The following is a 21,441-nucleotide window of genomic DNA, read 5'->3' as shown; positions in this document are numbered from 1 at the left end:
TCGACAAAAAGTTCACTTTGATGTGTTAAATAATTTACATCCAATAATATAAATATGCAGAAGAAGAGCAGTTGAACAGTTGTAAATTGATTTTCTCTTCAACACAATATTTTAAGGACTCAATCATTTAAAAATTTGGGTTGTTATGGCTGTGCGGTATTCTCTATTTATTTTTTCCTAAATAATAAAATGGTATATATAAGAAGTGCGATCCAACGAAAAAGAGAATTTTAATTCAGATGGAAAACTTTGGGAAAGGTAATATTGAAGATTGAAAACAAGAAAAGGTCTCGTTTATATATATGGAGTAATACTTCTATTTTCTTTTCATTTTCTTTTCAATAGGATGAGCCAGTCGTTTTTGGATTCTTCCTTCCATTAATGTTGATGGAAACAATCTTATTATAAGAACCTCGCATAAATGCAAAATTCACTAAGTAGGGATATATAATGTACTTATACGTAATATACCTAAACTATCTAGACTAAGATAATTTATTCAACTCAGAGAGAGAGAGTAGCCAAGTTACAATAAGTACAAAACAAAAGAAAATTAACCTTATGTTGAATAAAGAATGCTTAATAAAAAGAAGTCTCTCTTTCATGGAGTATGAAAGTTCTCCAATAAAAGGCTACGCTAGTTTTTTTTACCTCATCTTGTGTTTGATATCCATTTTGAGTTTTGACTAATTCAGATTCTTCATGCGGCTTCGACTGATTTAGATTCGTCTTGCGTAAAACCTATTAAAGGAAAAACACTTCCTATCAGAATTTTTTCTATTTACCGTACTCGAAGTCAAAACCTATAATTAAGAGTGAAAAAGACATATTCATCTGATGACCACAACCAATGATGATGGCTACACTAGTCAGCTTATGGAGATGAGATGAAAAAAATAAATTTTTGAAGATGAGATGAAAAATAATTTGAAAGTTGGAAGTTGTGTTTGAAATACATCTTATTTGAAAAGAATTTAAAGTTTTATGAATAGAAAACATCAAAAACCTCAAAAACTATTCCAAAGCTATTTTGCGATTTGAAAATTTTTAAAAAATCTACCAAAAAATAGTTAAAATCTATAAACAAACATCTATTTAAAAACGAATTAAAAAAAAAATTCCAAATTCTATGGCGAAACAGGAGTTTAATACTCTTGGACATTAATCTGCACGATGAGATCGAGGCTAGACAAAAACAAGACAAGAACTGTTTACAAAACCTCACCACCTTTTTCTCTTGAGCAAAAAGTTAAAACAAAGTAAGATTATTAATAGCCACGTTACATCTTCTTAGATTCCAGGGCCCCTCCTGTTTTTCCTTTTTTTTTTTAAAAAAAGATCACTCATTAAATCTTTTTTAAAAATTTTCTTTCTTTATAAGAATATTCCTTCAAACTTCTCTATATAAACTACTACCATTTTCCAAACTAGCTCGTTGAGCTTCCGATTTTTCTAATAGTATTCACCAAGAATGATCAGCTCATACCCTACGGCGGCCGGAACCGCCACCATCACCACCGTCGACTGTGAGAAACAAGTCCGTTCGTGGCGGCTCCTCCGCTCTCTGGTAGAGCTACTCATCCCTAGTTGTTACTGTACATTTGTTGAACCCACAAAACCCGCCGTTTCCTCCTTCAACTACCACAGGCCATCTTCTGCCTCAAACACATCCAATATTACGGGCACCATCTTCGGTTATCGAAAAGGAAAAGTCAATATCTGTATACAAACAAACCCTAATTCCTCAACCCCGCTTCTTCTCCTTGAACTCGCAGTTTCTACCTCTACTCTGGCACGTGAAATGCGAGGAGGGATTCTTAGAATCGCGCTCGAGAGTTCCAATGATGAAAATTCTTCTTCCTCTCTTTTATCTATGCCAATATGGACTATGTATTGTAATGGGAAAAAAGTAGGGTTTGCAGTAACGAGAAAACCTACAAAATCTGATTTACAAGTGTTGAAACAAATGGAAAGTGTTGTTGTGGGAGCTGGCACTGTTCATGGTAATAAAGAAATTAATCGTGAAGATGATATAATGTATCTTAGAGGAAAATTTGAGAGGGTTCATGGATCTTGTGATTCAGAGTCATTCCATTTGATTGATCCTGAAGGAAGTATGGGGCAACAACTGAGTATTTTCTTTCTTCGTTCTCGCTCGCCGTAGCTGAGGTGAAGTAATTTTTTAACGGTGGTGTCTGGATCAACTTTTGGTTGATAGTTTTTTTTACCTCCTACTTTGTGAGTTTTCTTTGGACTTGCCATGCGACACCCTATGTTTTTGGAGTTGTGTGCTTTCTTGCATGGCTTTTCTCTTATTGGGATATTTGTCATGGGGTGTCTGTTGCAACCAAAGATGAAAATTTGTACAAATAGAATAAATTGGAGGACATTTTTAGTTTACTTTACTTTTTATTTTATTGTGATTAATTTTTCTTTGCCCAATCTGTATGTTTCTCAAAGTGAATCAACTCTCTCTCTCTCTCTCTCTCTCTCTCTCTCTCTCTCTCTATATATATATATATATATATATATATATATATATATATATATATATATATATATATATATATATATATATATAGAGTTCTATTGATAATTTTATATTATATAACTCAACCATAGCTAAGCCTTTTTATATTAGTTGGGTTTGTCCATATTCAATCTCTTCTCCTCCTTTATATAATCACATTTTATAAGTAAGGTGCCACGCAATCTGTACTATTATCTCAACATTGTTTTAATCAATTCCATCCACCCGGGATTTCACCTCTCATGATACGGTGTGGGGGTTTTGCATAGACCCCTACCTCGTATATAAGCACGACAAAAAAGATTACAGTGGAGGGGGCATAAAACTACGATTATCTCAATAAGTATTAGAAATGTACTGTGTGCTTATCTCATATGAAAATTTAAGTTAATAGAAAGGATATACTTCTACAATTTATTTTTGTTTATTATCTTCAACACTTCCTCTTCGTGTATGTGTCTTATTATTTTTCATGGGTCATAATTAACTTTTATTTGCTCCGGCACCTTTCGAAAAGTTTAAACGGTTAGAAAGAGCAAATTTTTACTTGCATAATTATATACATCTTTAACAAGAAAGAATTAAGAAACAAAAAACTGAAGTTGTTCCCATATATAGTGAAAAGCTTGTTAGCTGTTGTCCAAGCTGTCGAGATGCATTAATCACATGCAACAAGAAAAGAATATCATCTAATGAATCTACAAAGAGATCAAATATTTTTCATATAGGACACGTACAAAGTTGTATGATCTTTCATTATCGAATTCTTAGTTTCTGATTAGTATCAAAAGAGAATAAAATCTAATTAAGTCACAATTAGTACATATTTCACATTGAAAAGAAATGACTAACTACCAAATCCTCAGATCCTTTCTTATATACGGATCAAAATATATTAGTGGTAGGCTGGTAGCTAAGTTTTGTAGTTGCAATAGAAGAAATTATATACGATTTAGATTTATAGGATCAGAAAAGAATATAGCCATGTTGAGAACAAGATGAAGAATAAAATTCCAATTCATATGGCTGGATATTGGAAACGAATTCTTGAAGGGGAAAGGGAAAAGTGTATAGTCGGTATACGGAGCCGGGAAAGAGTTGCACTCCAAGGGATTATAATGTAGACAACCTTATTCAAGATTCAGTGGCTAATTTCGCGGCTCGAACCCGTAATCTATATTAAAAAAACGGAGTTAAGATTTTAACTTTATGGGTTCTGAATTCCAAAACGATGACTTAAGTGCTAACAAATGGGTTCTAAACTTAATATTTATACACATTTAATAAATTTCTCAACACAAATATACTATTTCAGCAAAGGTTATTGGGTTCGGCCGAACCCGTAGCCAGGCTTCTAGCTCCGCTTCTACTTATAGCTAGTCAGTAGTCACGGAGAAAATTTTATTGTTGCTCCAAAATCCCTTTTCTAAGTGAAAAGAAACGAGTGAAAAATGTGATATAATGTTCGGATAGTGCTCTCTTATTTGGATTTTTTTTCCATGAGCTGTTTTTATTCCTTGTGTCGTTAAAATGAAGGGAAAAAAGACAACCCAAAAAAAAAAGGAAGAAGAAGAGAGTAAGAAAGCTAGATTTGTCATATAGGAAGAGGGACGCATATGGTCATATCAATCAGTATCGTCAATAATTATCTCTTTTTTCCTTGTTTAATAATTTGTGTTTCCCATCCTTTTAGTCTTATATACTATCTGCAATATTATTCTTTAGATATTGCATATAACACTATCCTTTTCAATTTATTATCCGTTGAGATCTTGTAAACTAGTACTACCATTGATAGAGAAATTAACATCAACTTTGGAAGAATAGAAAACTAGTATTTGGGCGAATAAAATTAAAGCCAGAAAAGAAAGGAAAGGGGAGAAGAGAGAAGATATTCATAGCTGTATTTGTACAATGTTTTAGAATATATCATCACGATAAGCACGTTGCCCGCGTGTACTCTATATTGATAAGAATACTTTTTTAAAAATAATTAAATAACATTCAAATCATATATTTGAGTCACAAAATAAATATTACGTAAAAATTGATGCAAGTTCTTAAAAATCATAAATATTGATCAGAAAATTGACACATTATATTCATTATTTATGATCTTATCTAATAATATTTATTTAAGTTACAAATTAAAGTCAAGGTGTACAAAATTTTATTATGAGTAATTTGTAATTACAATATCTTTTGGATATTTCTTTTGTTTTAATGACCATATATAATATAAATGTCATGGTTAGATATTTAGGAACCAATAAAAATGGACAATTAAGTTATTTAGTTAGGTATTACTTATAACTGTAATTCCTTGGACGTCCTAGAAATATAATTATGGTACTGAAATTCTAGAAAAAGGTTTATATAAGGTAAATTTTTATTTAAATTTAAAGTCCTAAAAATTAGGATTTCTTATATATTAAAAATTTAATAAGTAAAAATTTTAATTGATTTTAAAGTCCTAAATATAAAAAAATAACTTAAATTACAATTTTATCCTATATAAAATCTATTTTTAAAGCGCGTGTAGCCCATTACCAATAAGTATAAATTTTTAAAACTATATAAATATTGTTAAACTATGTATACGTGGCTTGCAATTGTTAAATGTAATTTTAAAAGTGTTTATGTAAGTTGATGTTGAGTTAAAGAGTGTAAAATTTGAGGATATTGAGATAATATATGTCTAATTATTATAGTATTTATTTCTATGACCACCTATACATCTATAATTAAGAAACAGATTACCTAATATAAACCCTTTTTAGAATTTAATTACCATAATTTTACCCTAATATAAACCCTTTTTAGAATTTAATTACCATAATTTTACTCTTTCAAGGGATAAAAAATAATTAAGGTGAAATTATTACTTCAACTTTGATCAATTTTTACTTTCATGTTGCTGAGTAATATGTCTAGGTTTAATTTGTCCAGTAGAACTAGGATTTTCTATGTAGTTTAAACTTTAAATAAGAAAGTTTTTAATGCACAAAATTTTATTGATCTAAAACTCCTAATATTGGCTACAAATAAATATTAGGACTTCCTACAATATATATTCAAGACTAACTCGAAGAATTATCAAAATAAAATCTTAAATTCTTTAACACGATCTCTTCAATCATCAGCTAAAAACTCATTTCTACCTTCACTTTTGAAGTATTGACTTTAGGCATTTTTTCAACTTATAGCTTTGGGCCATAAACAGGAATTTAGGAAGATTTTCAATTTTTTTGTGAATTAATATTCACGTTATCTTTATGAATTCGGGCGACGGGTTCCGAATCACCTAAAATTTTGTGGGCCCATAAAAACGACCTAATGAACAACAATCATTGTTTTGTCATGATTATTCCTCATTTTTGACATTTTAGGGCCATACAACAGGAATTTAGGATGATTTTCGATTTGTGTGCTAATGTCCATGTCATCTTCATGAATGTGTAATGATTTGGGGGACGTCGATTCCTTGGATTTTTTTGGCTTCCCTTTCCCTTCAACTACCCACTGCTAGTCCACAGCAATGAAAGTACGATTGATTCCATCGCTTGAACGAAAATCGCTTCTTGTTTTTTTCTCCTCTCTAACTTGTGTATGCCTATCAAAAACGACCTAATGAACAATAGTCATTTCTTCTCCATGACTGTTTCTCATTTTTTGGTGTTTTAGAGCAATTAAAAAGGAATTCAGGACGTTTTCAATTTTTCATGTGCTAATTTCTACGCCATCTTCATGAACTTGGGCGACGGGCTCTGAATCGCCTAAAATTTTGTGGGGCCATAAAAAATGGCCTAATGAACAATAGTTATCGCTTCGCTAAGACTGTTCATTATTTTTTGGCATTTTAGGGTCATAAAACTGGAATTACGCACGATTCCCAGATTTTCGTGTGCTAAAGCCCACGCCATATGCATGCATCCGAGTGACCAGACCCGAATCGCCTAAAAAAATTTTGAACAATAAAAAATGACCCTAAGAAACAATATTCATCGCTTCGACATGACCATTGCTCATTTTTTGGCATTTTAGGGCCAAAAAATTAGAATTTCGCCTGATTTCCACATTTTCGTGTGTTATATAACACATGCCATATGCATGCATCCGGGCAACCAAACTCGAATCGCCTAAAATTTTGTCGGCCCATAAAAATGACCTAAGGAATAATAGTCATCGATTCGCCATGACCATTCTTTATTTTTTGGCATTTTAGGGACCTAAATCTAGAGTTCCGCCCAATTCCCAGATAAAATGACCTAAGAAAATATAGTCATCATTTCGCCATGACGGTTCTTCGAATTTTCGTGTGTTATAGCCCACGATATTTGCATACATCGGGAGACTGAACCCGAATCGCCTAAAGTTTTGTCAGCCCATAAAAATAGCATTAGGAACAATAGTCATCGCTTCTCATGAACGTTCCTCGTTTTTTGCATTTTAGGACCATAAAACTGAAATTTCGCCTGATTCCAAATTCTCGTGTGCTATAGCCCACGCCATCTGCATGCATCAGGGCGACGGGACCTGAATCGCCTAAAATTTTGTCGACCCATCAAAAACCACCTAAAAATAATAGTCATCGCTTCGCCATGACCTTTCCTCGTGTTTTGGCGTTTTAGGGTTATAATTATTGAGTACAAGTTGATAACAAATGAGACTTGAGAGGATGTTGAAAGTGTGATGCAATGGATAGTAATATAGATTAGAGCATAATCTTATCAAAATATACAAAAGCAGTTATCATGTTTTATGGTTATCAGTTTACCTCAGTTACCAGTTATACAGTATTTCAGTTAATAGGTTTTTGGTTTTTCAGTACGCTAATATTCAGTAATTTAGTTACCAGATCTCCAATTTTTAATGTATCTAAATAAATATGACTTGTGAGTATACAGTGATACCTATGGGTGCTAAAAGAAAATGTAAGTAACGATGATTATAGCAAAATATTTGCATATTTTAGGTCTGCATTAAGACCCAAGACTCACTGGACGGTGCATGAAGTGATTTATCAGATGATAGTATACTTTGAAGGACAAGTTTGTGTATGGTAGTGTATCCATATATATTTTACCTCATGAAACAATTTCAATTTTAATTCTTGGAAATGGAGCCACAGGTTGGATGATGATAGTTCAGATGTCAAACCCCATGGTGTAACAGGTTAAGAATTTAATCGCAGCGGGCATAGAATTGATCACTATAGTTTTGAACAGAAAAGAGCCTAAGGGCAAAACACCTAGGAGTCTGAAACATTTGTTACTATCAAATATGTGTTTTCGCATGACTCATGCATATGACTAGAATAATATGATGTACGAAATGAGAACCAAAAGCAAACGTTATTGAATTTTTGGGAATGATTTTAAGTTGTTTAGATTTATTCAAATTAGAATTAGAAAGTACCACACTAGTGAATTACTGTAAGAAGACGCTATTATTGTGAGATAAAAGATAAGACAGTTCCCTCGTAGGTTATGTGACTAAGTGTTTACCCCAGATGTTTATAGTCTGATATAATTTTTAAGTGTATAGAAAATTTGGGGTTAGATATTCCAATTTCATTTAAGAAAGATGAACTTTCCCTAAGTGTGATCCATGTACATAGATAATAAAAAAAAAAAAAGATAAGTATGCGACCGTAGAACAGGATCGGATGGTGAGGGAAGTTAGAAACAACCTTATGCTTCACTTTAGTTATTCAAAGCAGAACAAGAAAATATAATGCTAGCTTGTGGTTAGTGAAAGAATAGTAAATAAGTTATGAGTAAATACAATGAATTAACAATTTCAACAGAGCTAGTAAAGGTAGGATTTTATTTGCTTAGCCAGATTAACACTAGTGAGTGGGTAACAGTTTGAAATATCAAACGCATGTTATAAACCAAAGAGTTTAAGTTAAACCCGAAGTACAGTGCTAGTGGAAGAAAAACAATCAGCTAGGCAGCGAGAGAGCAAACTACAAAAGAATAGCCTTTAAGAGTTATCAAAAAGGGGTCTTCCTAAGATTGACAATGTGAGTAGATTTAAATCATTAATATTGTGTATGATAGTTGTGAATACATTAGCTTTCCGTTTATGTAAATAATTTAGTTTTTTCTAGTAAGAAAGATTGTTTATAAGTACGTCAGAAGATGAGTCGGCATTGATGTAAAATGTAAGGAATTAGAGAAGACAAGAAAAGTTGTTCGGATCCCAACAAAAGAGAAGGATCTACAAGTATATGACCTTAACCTTTAGTCTAAGGGGGAGATGTGAAAACAGTTAGTAATTCCAGATGGAGATTTGAAACTCACATAGTTAACATGGGATATAAAATCTATAAAATCATGCCTAGCAGTGTATCACGAGGGTACTGTCATTGCACGAGACTCTAATCTTCAGAGTATTGGTCAAAGAGTTAGATCGCAACAATACTATAGTATTTTCAGGAAGTACCTTAAAAAGATAATCAAGTATGAGAAGTGTAACGACCCGACCAGTCATTTTGAGCTCTAGCACATAGTTTGGCGGTTTGAGTCCTTGAGTATCTTCCATTTAGTTATTATGACTTGTGCGTGTGGTCGGAATTGAATTTCGAGGAGTTCAGGATTGATTTGGAAAGAATATTCTAATTTCGAGAGCTTTAAGTTGGAAGGATTGACTAAGGTTTGACTTTTGAGTAAACGACCTCGGAATTGGGATTTGAAGGTTCCAACAGGGTCATATGATGATTTTGGTCTTAGGAGCATGTCCAGATGTTGATTTGGAGGTCCATAGGTCATTTCAGCGTCAATTAACGAAAGTTGGAAATTGGATAATTTTTGAAAAGTTTGACTGGGAGTGGAATTTTTGATATCGGGGTCGGATTTCAATTTCGGAAGTGAGAGTGGATCTATAATGTCAATTATGACTTGTGTGCAAAATTTGAGGTTAATCGGACTTGATTTGATAGGTTTTGGCGTCAAATGTAGAAGTTTGAAGTTTTGAAGTTCATTAAGCTTGAATTGGGGTTCTTTTAAGAAGCGGGACCGCACCTGCAGAGTGGGAAATGCAGAAGAGGGGGTGCAAATGCGCATAAGGGTCGCAGAAGTGGCCAACGACCTAGATTTGGGTTCTCGTAGGTGCGAGACTTGGAGCCGCAGAAGCGGCTATCGCAGAAGCGGCTGTCGCAGAATCGACCTTCTGGACCGCAGAATCAAAATTTTTGGTTGGGCAGTGATGTTATAAAAATGGGATTTGGCCCATTTTTCCTTCATTATTCACTTAGGTCTCACAAGTCATGAGCAAGTCTAGTAGAGTCCTGCGAATCAGTACGGAGACGTCTGTATATATCTTTGAGAGGCTACAGAGCTGTTAGGAGCATTTCTCTTCTTGATTTCCTCATCGTGTGGTTTGATTCCATTGAGGCTTGTGCATTTGTTTCCCTTCTTACTTAATCTTATGCAACGTGAAGCATTTGTTATCAATTGGGCGTTGAGAAATTGTAGTGGTACTGTAGACGTGGTGCATGATGTTTTTCTCTACGTGTTTGGGCAGGCTACTATCGTCACCTTGTAGAAGGATTTTCTATCATTTTAGTTTGGTATCGGTACTTTCTATGGTTTTGAGACTGTGCATGGATTGCTACGATGTCTATGCGTTGTTATCACACAATATTGGTGTAATAGTAAAGTGCTTGATTAAGTGATGAGGCAGTGAATGACTAGAAAGGAGGATTTCTCAATGCATAATTTAAAGGTTCAACAATTAGTTCCAACACAGGAAAGGCAATCGGACTATGGATGTTCAGGTTTTGGTTGATGGAGTAACGAGACTTGACGTTTTTGAGCGTGAAGGAATTTTTATTTTGATACGGTGTCGTCGTCCTTATTTGAATGCATTAAGGTTCGCCGGTGGTATGGTCTTCTTGATTTTGCCTTCGGGGCAGGGTGTTGTGAGATAGTGCCTGAGGGGCGGTTTCCAGAGATAGCGCCGGGATCGAAGAGATTCTATTATTGATGGCTCGATAAGGATGATCTTCCATGAGGTTTAGAATTGGTAGCAATTCCTTAGTTCAGGTGCTACAGATATGGAATTGGTATAAGGCCGTAGTTGGGCATCAAAGTATGTGGGAGGAATGGCGGGAAGTGTCACGCAGTGGTTGAATTTCTAGAAGGTCAAGTATGAAACAACAGAGGTCGAGGAATTACTTAAAGTAGATGGTTTAACCGAAGTAAGAGTAGCAGATTAGCATATGGAATCTGTGGTAGGCTAGCCGCGTGCCTTTAGAAAGTGTAGAACGGTTTGGTAGTCATGTTGGAAGGTGATTTGGTCTACGTATTTTATTTGGAATGATGGTTACGGTACAAAGAAAGATTGAATATGGCAGAAAGGAGCTTCTTGAAATGAAGAAGAGTGTGAAGATTTGATTATCGTTTCTGATGCGATATGATTTGAGTTGGGAAGGTATTGTTGAACTTTCAGTTGATGTCAATGGGAAAGGAACAAATTTATATGGTTGGTGGGCGAGCATGGGCTCAGGAGAATTTACTGATTACGTGGTAGTTGTACCCAGTGCAGCGTCGTTGGAAGATGTCGGCATGGAATACCACATGTGGACCATCTCATGTGGACAGGTCAGTGGTGGTGTGGTTTAATGAAGTTTCTACGAAGAGTCCTACGTACTACGAAGCGAAAGGTTGAGTATACGATTATGGCTAATAATTCGGGATGTTCATGAAAACTTTAGTAAGAAACTACAAGAAATTTGACGGGTAAACGGTACGGGATCATGGTAAATGATATGGAGGAATCATTGTGGGCTCTACATTAAGTGATGATAGTTCTAAGTGGGGGAGCCCCACCGTCTACGATTGGATCGCGTGGTTGTCGGCTTGTGCAGCTTCTGGTTATCGGCGCATTGATGGCGTCATATGAGATCTTAGTCATTGTTTGAGGTGGATTATTTCCTAAGCAGCTTGTACTTGGTGAGATGAGATTATTGGACTTGAAAATTGTGCAATCAGATTTATACAAGATACATTAAAGGAAAAATATCGTTATTCAGTTCAGGATGAGGTAATGGTTCTTGTCAGGATGAGGTACTCTATGAATTATTGATTCGGTAGGTGGTTATAAGTTTTTACACGTCTCTTTCATCGTGGAGTATTGCGAGAGTTGGGGTAGGATTTATATACATCATGAGATGTATTTTGGGTATCAGATTCGTGAAATTACAGCTATTCTGGTCGGAGGATGTTATTATAGGCAACCGACTTATATGGTGCATAGTGTGGTTTCAGCATATGTAAGTGATCATGCTTTGGTACAGTGTGTGATGATTGGTACGGTGCTCGTATGTTAGAATCAGGACATGTAGAGAATTCGGAGGTTGGAATTTGGTCCTAATGTTCATTGGCTAAATAAAAGGGAGGATCTTCAGTCTGACTCGAGCTAATGCGTTCAACTGGAATGCGGTGGCACGAGGTGTTAAACAGCGATTTTGGACAACTCTGGAGCAATTCTTAGCACGTTCGAGGACGAATGTATGTTAAGTGGGGGAGAATGTAATGACCCGGCGGTCGTTTTGAGCTTTAGCGCGTCGTTCGACGGTTCGAGGCCTTGCTTTACTTCAGGTATTATGACTTGTACGATTTGAAAAGAATATTCTAATTTCGTAAGTTTTAAGTTGGAAGAATTGACTAAGGTTTGAATTTTGAGCAAACGATCTCGGAATCGGGATTTGAAGGTCCCAACAGGTTCGTATGATGATTTTGGTCTTAGGAGCGTGTCCGGATGTTGATTTGGAAGTTCATAGGTCATTTCAGCGTCAATTGGCGAAAGTTGGAAATTGGATAATTTTTGGGAAGTTTGACTGAGAGTGGACTTTTTGATATCGAGGTCGGATTTTGATTTCGGAAATGGGAGTAGGTTCGTAATGTCAATTATGACTAGTGTGCAAAATTTGAGGTTAATCGAACTTGATTTGATAGGTTTCGGCGTCGAATGTAGAAGTTTGAAGTTCTAAAGTTCATTAAACTTGAATTGGGGTTTCTTTTAAGAAGTGGGACCACACTTGCGGTGTGGGCAGCGCAGAAGTAGGGGCGCAAATGCGTATAGGGGTCGCAGAAGCAGCCAACGACCTGGATTTGGGCTCTCGCAGGTGCGATACTTGGAGCCGCAGAAGACAAAACTTTGGTTGGGCAGTGAGGTTTTATAAATACGGGATTTGGCCCATTTTCCTTCATTCTTCACTTGGTTGAGGCGGTTTTGGAGAGCTTCAAGGAGGGATTTTCATCAAGCAACACAAGGTAAGTGATTCTCACCTATTAGAAGTTAAATGCATGGTTTGTATATGAATTTAAGCATGAAAATTAGTAGAAATTGGGGGATTTTTTAAAGAAACCTAGAATTTGATATTTTGGATTTTTGACCAGGAAATTGCAAATGGAATTATGAGTAAATTATATATTTGCGTTTGTGGTGTTATGGGTAATGATTATCTTCAAAAAGTTTCGGAATCGGGGCACGTGGGCCCGATGGTGATGTTATCAACTTTTCGAGCGGAGCTGAAAATTATTATAAATTGATTAACTTGAGTAGGTAATGTCGCCCAAATTCACACCACTGATTGGGATTGTGAAGCGGTCGATGCAATTATAATTACCCAACGTGAGTGGGGGTCAATTCCACAGAGAGCTTATATTGGCTTAGGTATATATCTAGACTAGGTGTATGACGTGCCCAAATTGCACTTCCACATAATTGGTTGTTTCTTCCTACTTCTAAAAAGTTTACTATTGTTTGTAAATGGAAAGCTAAGGAACGATATTTTTGGTATTGTTGTTTTTCAAGTTGATAAAAGATCTAGGGTCGTGACTTTCACCTAGGTAGTTACCTAATGGATTGTGGGATTTAGGGTAGGTTTGATTGATCGGGGTGTAATATAGCAATCACACGCAATTACCTACTCTATACCTCTCGGTAGTTTGAGTGGTTTTGCCCTATTTGGCTTTCTCAGTCTAAATGGGTAATTCACAAAACTAATGATAGATGCTCAAGTCAGGTCTTACTATATCTAGATTTGACTCTTTAATTGGGGCTATCAATTTCTTGAGTTCACCCGAATTCCTTGTTAGCCAAGTTTTCCTAGACTTAGCTATCTTTCTCAAGTAGAGACTAGGTCAATTAGGCCTGAATCAATGTTTGCAACCATTAATTCTTAAATTCAAGCAAGAACTAGGCTAAATATCATACACTCAATCACAAACAAGCCCCAAATTAAACACCCATTAGGCAGCCACACCAGGGTTAGGTCACAACCCTAGCTAAGAATTTAGCTACTCATAGGAAAAATTGAAGAAACTAAGACTAAACTCATAATAGATGATTAAGGGAAAAAAATCTAATGTTAAAATGATAAACCATTACAAAGTTACCAAAACAGTAAGGAAAAAACGGCTATCAACTTTCAGGTGTTCGAACTTGACCTAAATTTGACAAAAAGATCTATTTATACCTAGCTGAAATTATCAGACAAAATTGCCCTTGCGGAGGTTGTGCGGCCACACAATTCTGTATGCGGTCCGCACTTTGAAGCTGGTTTGATAGGATGGACTTCTGCGGCCGCACAATTCTAGGTTGCAGCCGCACTTCTTTAGATTTTGCGGACCACACATTTCTGAGTATGGCCGCACTCTTGGACTTGAGATGGACATGGGAGATTTCTGCGCACCGCACATTTATGAGTATGGCCGTACTTTTGCATTCTGCGGCCGCATAATATTAGTGTGGTCTGTACTTCTTCAGGGTCCCAAAACACCATCTCTCTGAACCTCGTCTTCTGCGGCCGCACAATAATTGTGCGGTCCACACTTTGGGAAGGGAATTTGTCATTGATTCTTCATAGTGTGCGGCCGCACATAGTATTGTGCGGTCCACACTTTGCTCTTTTCTGTTTTGTTTTGGTCCTTTTCCAATTTTACTCCTTCTTGAGTTGATTTTCATCTCTTTGGCTCATTTCCCAATATTCCTGCAAGAAAGAACATTTCATTAGTTCTCGGGAATACCTTTAAGCATTTTTGAGCTAAAATAAGTGCAAATAAGTGGTCAAAATCCCTACTTATCAACTCCCCAAACTTAAGTTTTTGCTTGTACTCAAGCAATTAAGGTAATTCCCACCTCCACAAAGAAAGAGCTATTTCAGCTAGCCTAAGTTGAATCAAACACACATCAACTAGGACCAACGATTACCCACACACTCATGAATCATCAACAAGCCTATGTTTTGAATGTTAAAGCACAAATAGCTCTAATGTGACGTTTGAGCATCAAAAGTTGACTTTATTCATCAAGGAAGTTCGCACTTTCATGTAGGCCATTGTGGATCCCAAACTCCTTCTCATATACTCTCCGTAAGCTCATCTCACTTAAGAATGAAGCACTTAATGCAATGATTCGAGAAAGGTTCGCTCATCACTCTCAAAAGAATGTCACAAGCCTGGCTCTAAGTACCATATGTTTTTCCCTCCTCATGTAGATCACCACTAATATAAGCTTACTCGGCCTGAAATCACGTAGGGCTTTTGCGGTATGTAATGAAGGCTTTTGGACTAAGGAGGAAAATATTAGAATGAAACTGGTTCATCTTTCCTTTAGCACTTCATTTTCTCTTTTTGGCTCATACTTTGACGACTCTTTGAGTCATTTTCTTTTTCCTTTGGGGAACTAGAGAGACTTGATATAACTCTTTCTTGGTCATGCTAGTCATATTCTCCTTCTTGTTTTCTCCATGCTTTGCACTTTTGCTTTCTTTTGAATCTTTTCAACCCTTTCACATTATTCACTTTCTTGTTGTGTTTTTCTTTTGTTCTTTCTTTCTTTTTCTTTTCCTTTCCTCATCTTCATTTCTTTTATCTTTTTGTGCCTTGATACCATCTTCAAACTCCTCGTCTCTCCCCCAAACTGATATTTTCGCCATTTGTTTCTCATGAGTGCTAAAGAAAGCTCGGGGTGCCAAGAGAGGGTCACTATAAAAGGGGTAAAGGCTTGTAACATGGTTATCGAATGAAAAAGGCTTTAGGCCTAAAAGGGTTGACAGGGAATAATATCATTGGTGGGCTATGGAAGGTTTCAAAACGGGTCAAGGAGAGCCTACAATCACTTCTCAAGCCAAGCTAGCTTAGAATTTCTTCTAGAAACACATTTGGGGCAAGTTCTAGACCATTCGCACGGGTACTTAGACTTATAACAAAATACCTAACCTCTCACACAACCGGTTTGTTAAAGAGAATAGATTCGAGGGCCAACAACAACTGCATTCAAGATTGAAAATTGCTAATGGTTCAACTAAACCACCTGATGATTGCCCATGTCAATACAAGAGTCACAAGGTCACTAACTAGAGCCATTTCTTTCCAAAAATATTTTTTTAACCATAAGTGTATAGTTAAGTGTTTTGGTACCAAGTGAAGCATGCTTGACCCTTATTTATTCATTAATACTATTTTTTCTACCTAAACATAAAAAACGAACTCGATCCCTTAAGAAGGTTGTCACGCCATCCATCGTTGGGAAGAGCCACCTGATTCACACAAAACCCACTTTTAGAAATAATTGTGGCATTAAGAAAACCAAAGGCCTATTGTTCACTTAAACATAAATAGAAGCTAACAAATCAAAAAGAAGCTATTAAAGTAAATAAGAAGCTATATTATTAAGAAAAAAAAATGAAGAAGCTATGAAAATTACTGAAAGTAAGGAAAATGAATATACAAACCAAGGGGAATAGAATATATACATCAAAAGAGAGGGAGGAATATATACATAATGAAAGAGAAGATAAAGATAAAATAAGAAGAGTATTAAAGTTATTACAGGCCAATGTCATCAAATGTCATCAAATCAAACCAAAATAGACCACCCCCTGAATAGAAATAAGCATTGTCCTCAATGCTTAGCAAAATAAGAATAATGGAGGGTAGAAAGTAAAGAAAACTCCCTACGTGGTCCCAGGGTGACTGGCAACATCACCACCCTCGAGCTCCTCCAACTATATCTCATCATCATGTGGCTGGGGAACAACGGGGTGGCAAACATCTGAAGTATCTCCTCGGCAGTGTGGGCAACAAGGTCTGGCTCGTCAGACTGGCCAGCTGGTGCCTCTGCTAATGGTGTTGCTGAGTCTGTTGGTACTGATGGATTTGTCTCCATCAGTAGGTCAAATGGAAAATCACCCACTGCTGCAATCTTTGTCACCTCCTTTCTCAATCCCTGCACTGATTTCTTTAAAACTTGGGATTTCCTCATCTTCTTTACCTGCTTGCCCAACTCCTCAATAGCTCCCCCATGAGCCACCAGTGTATCCATAATGGTCTTGTGGTTCTCCAGAATCTTCTTCAATGTTTCCACTACTGACGGAGGGACCTGTGGTGCTACTGGGGTACAAGATTATGCTGCAACAGCACTGGATATGTCAGACATCTTAGAAGTGGTTGCATGCATCCAGTTGTTGAGACTCGCCAATGTCTGGGAGACTCACAACGTAGTGAGTGGATACGTGGATGAGGCCGGCACTGGTATTGATGGTGATGGTCTAGAAGATGAAGGTGGTGGCATGTCAGCTTTCCCGGTGGAAGGCCCGACTGCTGTGGAAGGCATGGGAATTGTAGATGGCTCACCAGCAGACTCTGTAACCACCAACGATGGCTCATCAGACTGACCAACGTTGGTACTGGCCTTAACCCTTGAACTTCGGGTTGTCTGCACCTTGCAGCGAGTACCATGAGAAGGGCTTTTTGGCCCTCACTTTTGTATCAAAAGTCCTTGGCTCCACCTTTGCATCGTTGAAATATTCTGTGAGGATGTTGGGATATGGGTAGGAGCGTTCACCTTTTCAGACAGCCACTGTCATGTTGGCCGACATGATGGCACCCACATTGATTGGGTACCCGACCATAATAGATGCCACCAGAACTGTTCGGGGAATTGGAAGATTGTTTTCATTCAAGCTTGGGTCAATACGGCTGCATACAAAGGTTTCCCACCCTTTTGCTTCAACATTTAGGGTGGCCCGTGTGATAGGAATCCATGTTGTGATCCACGGTGGTGGTTGTCCTAGAGCAGCCAAAATCTCTGCTAACCAGGGGCGAGCTACATGACCCATAGCAAGAGTTTCCAGGTACTGGATTGCATGTGCCTCCTCAAAGCCCAGGCAAGTGTTCAGAGTTCTAGGGTCGAATCTGACTTTCAAATTTCACACTTTGGTTATTTTAGTACCCTTCTTGATGTGATCCACATTGGCATAGAACTCCCATACCAAGTGCTCATTTGCATCTATGACACTTTTGGTGAACCACTTCCACCCATTTCGCTCCCGGAACTGTCTAAGGATATTTGGATTGTATTTATCCAAATCCTTCGTTAAGAACTGTCGCTCAAGTGTGAGCGATCTCTGGGGCCACCACTCTCTGAACCTTGTGAAGGCCGTCAAACTCAGAAATCTATCCTCTCATGCTTCCTTCTTCTTCGACCTCTCTAGGCCGCCCACTCGAATGTCACCGCATCTACCATCATCCAGGACATCATCATCATCGTCTACTACAACTGGTGCAGAAGGAGTAGGTGTAGAGGAGGGCTCTGAAACCTGGCTACCGGCATCGGAACCCTCAGAAGAACTTGTTGTAGTGGAGGGTTCATTGCGCAATTGATATTTCCTAGTGGTTTGTGGTGATTGGGACTGGGCCTCAGGCTGTACCTTCACTGAATGACCCTCAGAGGCTTTCCTAGACAGGGCATATGAACTAGATTCTAAGGGATCTGCGGCCCTACCTCTCCCAGTAGTCGGCTTTTTGGCGATGGATTTTGATTACACTCCTAGTGAGTGAGTGCCCTTTCCTCTGCCTCGAGAGGGTTCACCTCTCCCTTTAGATGTATCGCCTCTGCCTCGTGACCGAACCATTGTCTGCAATACAAGGCAAATAAGTCAGTTAGAGTTCAAAACAGTGTAAACAGTTGCATTACAGTTGCAGGAAAATAGTCTACAGAAGAAACAGTGCAGAACGCACAATTTTGAGTGCGGCAACAGACTGCCATGTGCGGACTGCACAATTTCAAAGTGCGGTCGCACATCCTGAAGTGCGGACCGCATAATTTTGAGTGCTGTCGCACATTCCCAAGTTCATAACACTAATTCTTTGAAGTTCCAAAGTGTGGTCGCACACATATTTCTACGACCGCATAATTTTTCTGCGGACCGTACAATTTTGAGTGCGGTCCTCACTTTTCATGCAATACATTTGCCCTAATTTAGAATCTACGAACCGCACAATTTTGTGTGCGGTCGCACAATTTGAAATTAAGCGGCACTGACTTTAGGTTTTGCAATTTTTGCACAATTTATACATGGTATTTGCAAATAAATATGATTAATGATCTACCCAGTTCCCAATGAACCCATATGATTTTAAGCACACATGAATAACATTTGACATTTTAGGCCTACAATTAACTATACTAATCAAGAACAAAAATTAAGAAAAATGGAAAAATCTAACATGAATGGAACATACCAGTGATGAATGATGCATGTGAGAATCTAAACATGATGAAATGAGTATGGAGTGTGAGCTATTTTGTGGTGCACTCTGTTTGCTTAGGTATCAAAAACTCAGATGAGATCCTATTTATAGGTTGACCAAGTCGATCAAAAGTTGAGCTGAGTGCGGCCGCACAATTTTGAGTGTGGTCCGCACTCTTTACCTGGACCTATGCTGAGATTCTGCGGTCCGCACAAAAGTGAGTGCGGCCGCAGAAATTTGTGCGGTCCGCACAGTTTTGTGTGCGGCCGCAGAATGGCCTATTCTATGCAACTCAAAACTTCAGAGAGTTCATATTTTTGGGTCTCCAGTTGTGCGGCCGCACAAAGAATTGTGCGGCCGCAGACTCCTTTCTACGGTTGCATTCATTATTGTGCGGTCCGCACTTTGTTCAACACTTGGCCAAATTTTTCGAACACAGTCCCTGCAATGCACATGCATTCCTGCAATTCACTTCAAAACCAATTAGCTCAAAACAAACCCTATCTAACAAAGAAAATAAAAAATGAAAGGAAACATGGGTTGCCTCCCAAGAAGCGCCTGATTTAATGTCCCAGCACGACGTAAATTACCATCAATCACTTGAAATAAATCAATGCCACGACGTGGCCATCATCAACTTTGCCAAGATAATGCTTCACCCGGTGACCATTGACTATAAACACTTCATCATTTTTATTTTTCAAGTCCAATGCACTGAAGGGTGTCACATGCACAATCTCAAATGGACCACTCCACTTAGACTTCAACTTTTCCGAAAACATTCGTAAGCGAGAATTGAACAATAACACAAGATCACCTTCTTTGAACTCCTTGTTCCGGATGTACTTGTCATGGAGGCACTTCATCTTTTCCTTATATAAGGACGAGCTTGAATATGCATGGTACCAGAATTCATCAAGCTCGTTCAGTTGTGCCACCCTCAAGTTGGTGGCGACATCCCATTCAAGAATAAGCTTCTTCAATGCCCACATAGCTTTGCACTCAAGTTCCATCATAAGGTGACAATCTTTCCCAAATACTAACCGGTATGGAGACATACCAATCGGTGTTTTGTAAGCCGTCCTATAAGCCAAAGAGCATCATCAAGTTTCTTTGACTAATATGTCCGGTTGGCATTCACTGTCTTTGATAAAATACTCTTGATATACCGGTTGGAGACTTCCATTTTCCCGCTTGCTTGAGGATGATAGGGGGTCGACACTTTGTGAGTGACACCATACTTTGTGAGTAAGGTATCAAATCTTTGTTGCAAAAGTGCGATCACCCATCACTAATAATGGCCCTTGGAGTACCGAATCTTGTGAAAATGTTCTTTTTCAAAAATGCCAACACACTTCGAGTTTCATTATTGGGTAAAGTCACGGCTTCAACCCATTTTGACACATAATCCACCGCTACCAAAATGTAAGTGTTCCCACAAGAGCTCATGAGCGGACCCATGAAATCAATGCCCCACACGTCAAAAATATCAAACTCCAAGATGGTGGTGAGGGGCATCTCATTTTTCTTTGAACTCCCACCGGCCCTTTGACATTCATCACAACGTTTGACGAGATCGCTAGCGTCCTTGTAAAGAGTAGGCCAATATAATCCACAACTCAATATTTTTGTTGACATTCTAGCTCCCCCATGGTGACCACCATATGTTGAAGAGTGGCAAGCCTCAAGAATTTCCACTTGTTCCTCCTCCGGTACACATCGTCGAATCACACCATCGGTACAAATCCGGAAGAGATACGCTCATCCAAATAATAGTCAAGGCAATCCCGTTTGAGCTTCTTCCTTTGGTTTGAAGAGAACTCATTCGGTACAATACCACTCACAAGATAATTGGCTATGTCGGCGAACCATGGCATCCCGGTCATTGAAATGGATAGAAGCTTCTCGTCAGGGTAGGAATCATTTATCTCAAGGCCGTCATGTGGCCTCCCCTCCTCCTACAAACGAGACAAGTGGTCCGCCACTTCATTTTCACTAATCTTGCAGTCTTGAATCTCTAGATCAAACTCCTGCAATAGAAGCACCCACCGCATTAACCTTGCCTTTGAATCTTTATTTCTCATCAAATATCGAAACGCCGCATGATCGGTGTGGACAATCACCTTAGTACCCATCAAGTACGGGAGGAACTTCTCTATAGCAAACGCAATAGTAAGGAGCTCTTTTTAGGTCATTGTGTAGTTGACTTGGGCATCATTCGTAGTCTTACTAGCATAGTAGACCGGATGGAAGATTTTGTTGATACGTTACCCCAACACTGCTCCAACCGCCACATCACTTGCATCACACATGAGCTCAAAAGGCAAGCTCCAATCTGGTGCGGTGATAATAGGAATAGTA

At 37.9% G+C, this 21,441-nt stretch overlaps 1 protein-coding gene across 1 annotated transcript; it reads left to right on the top strand.

Moving 5' to 3' along the window:
- The first annotated feature begins 1,445 nt into the window (after positions 1-1,445).
- Positions 1,446-2,463, top strand: LOC107799339 (protein MIZU-KUSSEI 1-like). The gene has a single exon (XM_016622438.2). The coding sequence runs from the start codon at positions 1,472-1,474 to the stop codon at positions 2,162-2,164; it is 693 nt and encodes a 230-aa protein (XP_016477924.1). The 5' UTR covers positions 1,446-1,471; the 3' UTR covers positions 2,165-2,463.
- Positions 2,464-21,441: the final 18,978 nt, after the last annotated feature.

The sequence above is a fragment of the Nicotiana tabacum genome, chromosome 13 (genome assembly GCF_000715075.1).
Source record: "Nicotiana tabacum cultivar K326 chromosome 13, ASM71507v2, whole genome shotgun sequence".
Classification (NCBI taxonomy): Eukaryota; Viridiplantae; Streptophyta; class Magnoliopsida; order Solanales; family Solanaceae; genus Nicotiana; species Nicotiana tabacum.
Note: the sequence above shows the minus strand (reverse complement) of the source record. Positions and strands in the feature narration are given on the sequence as shown.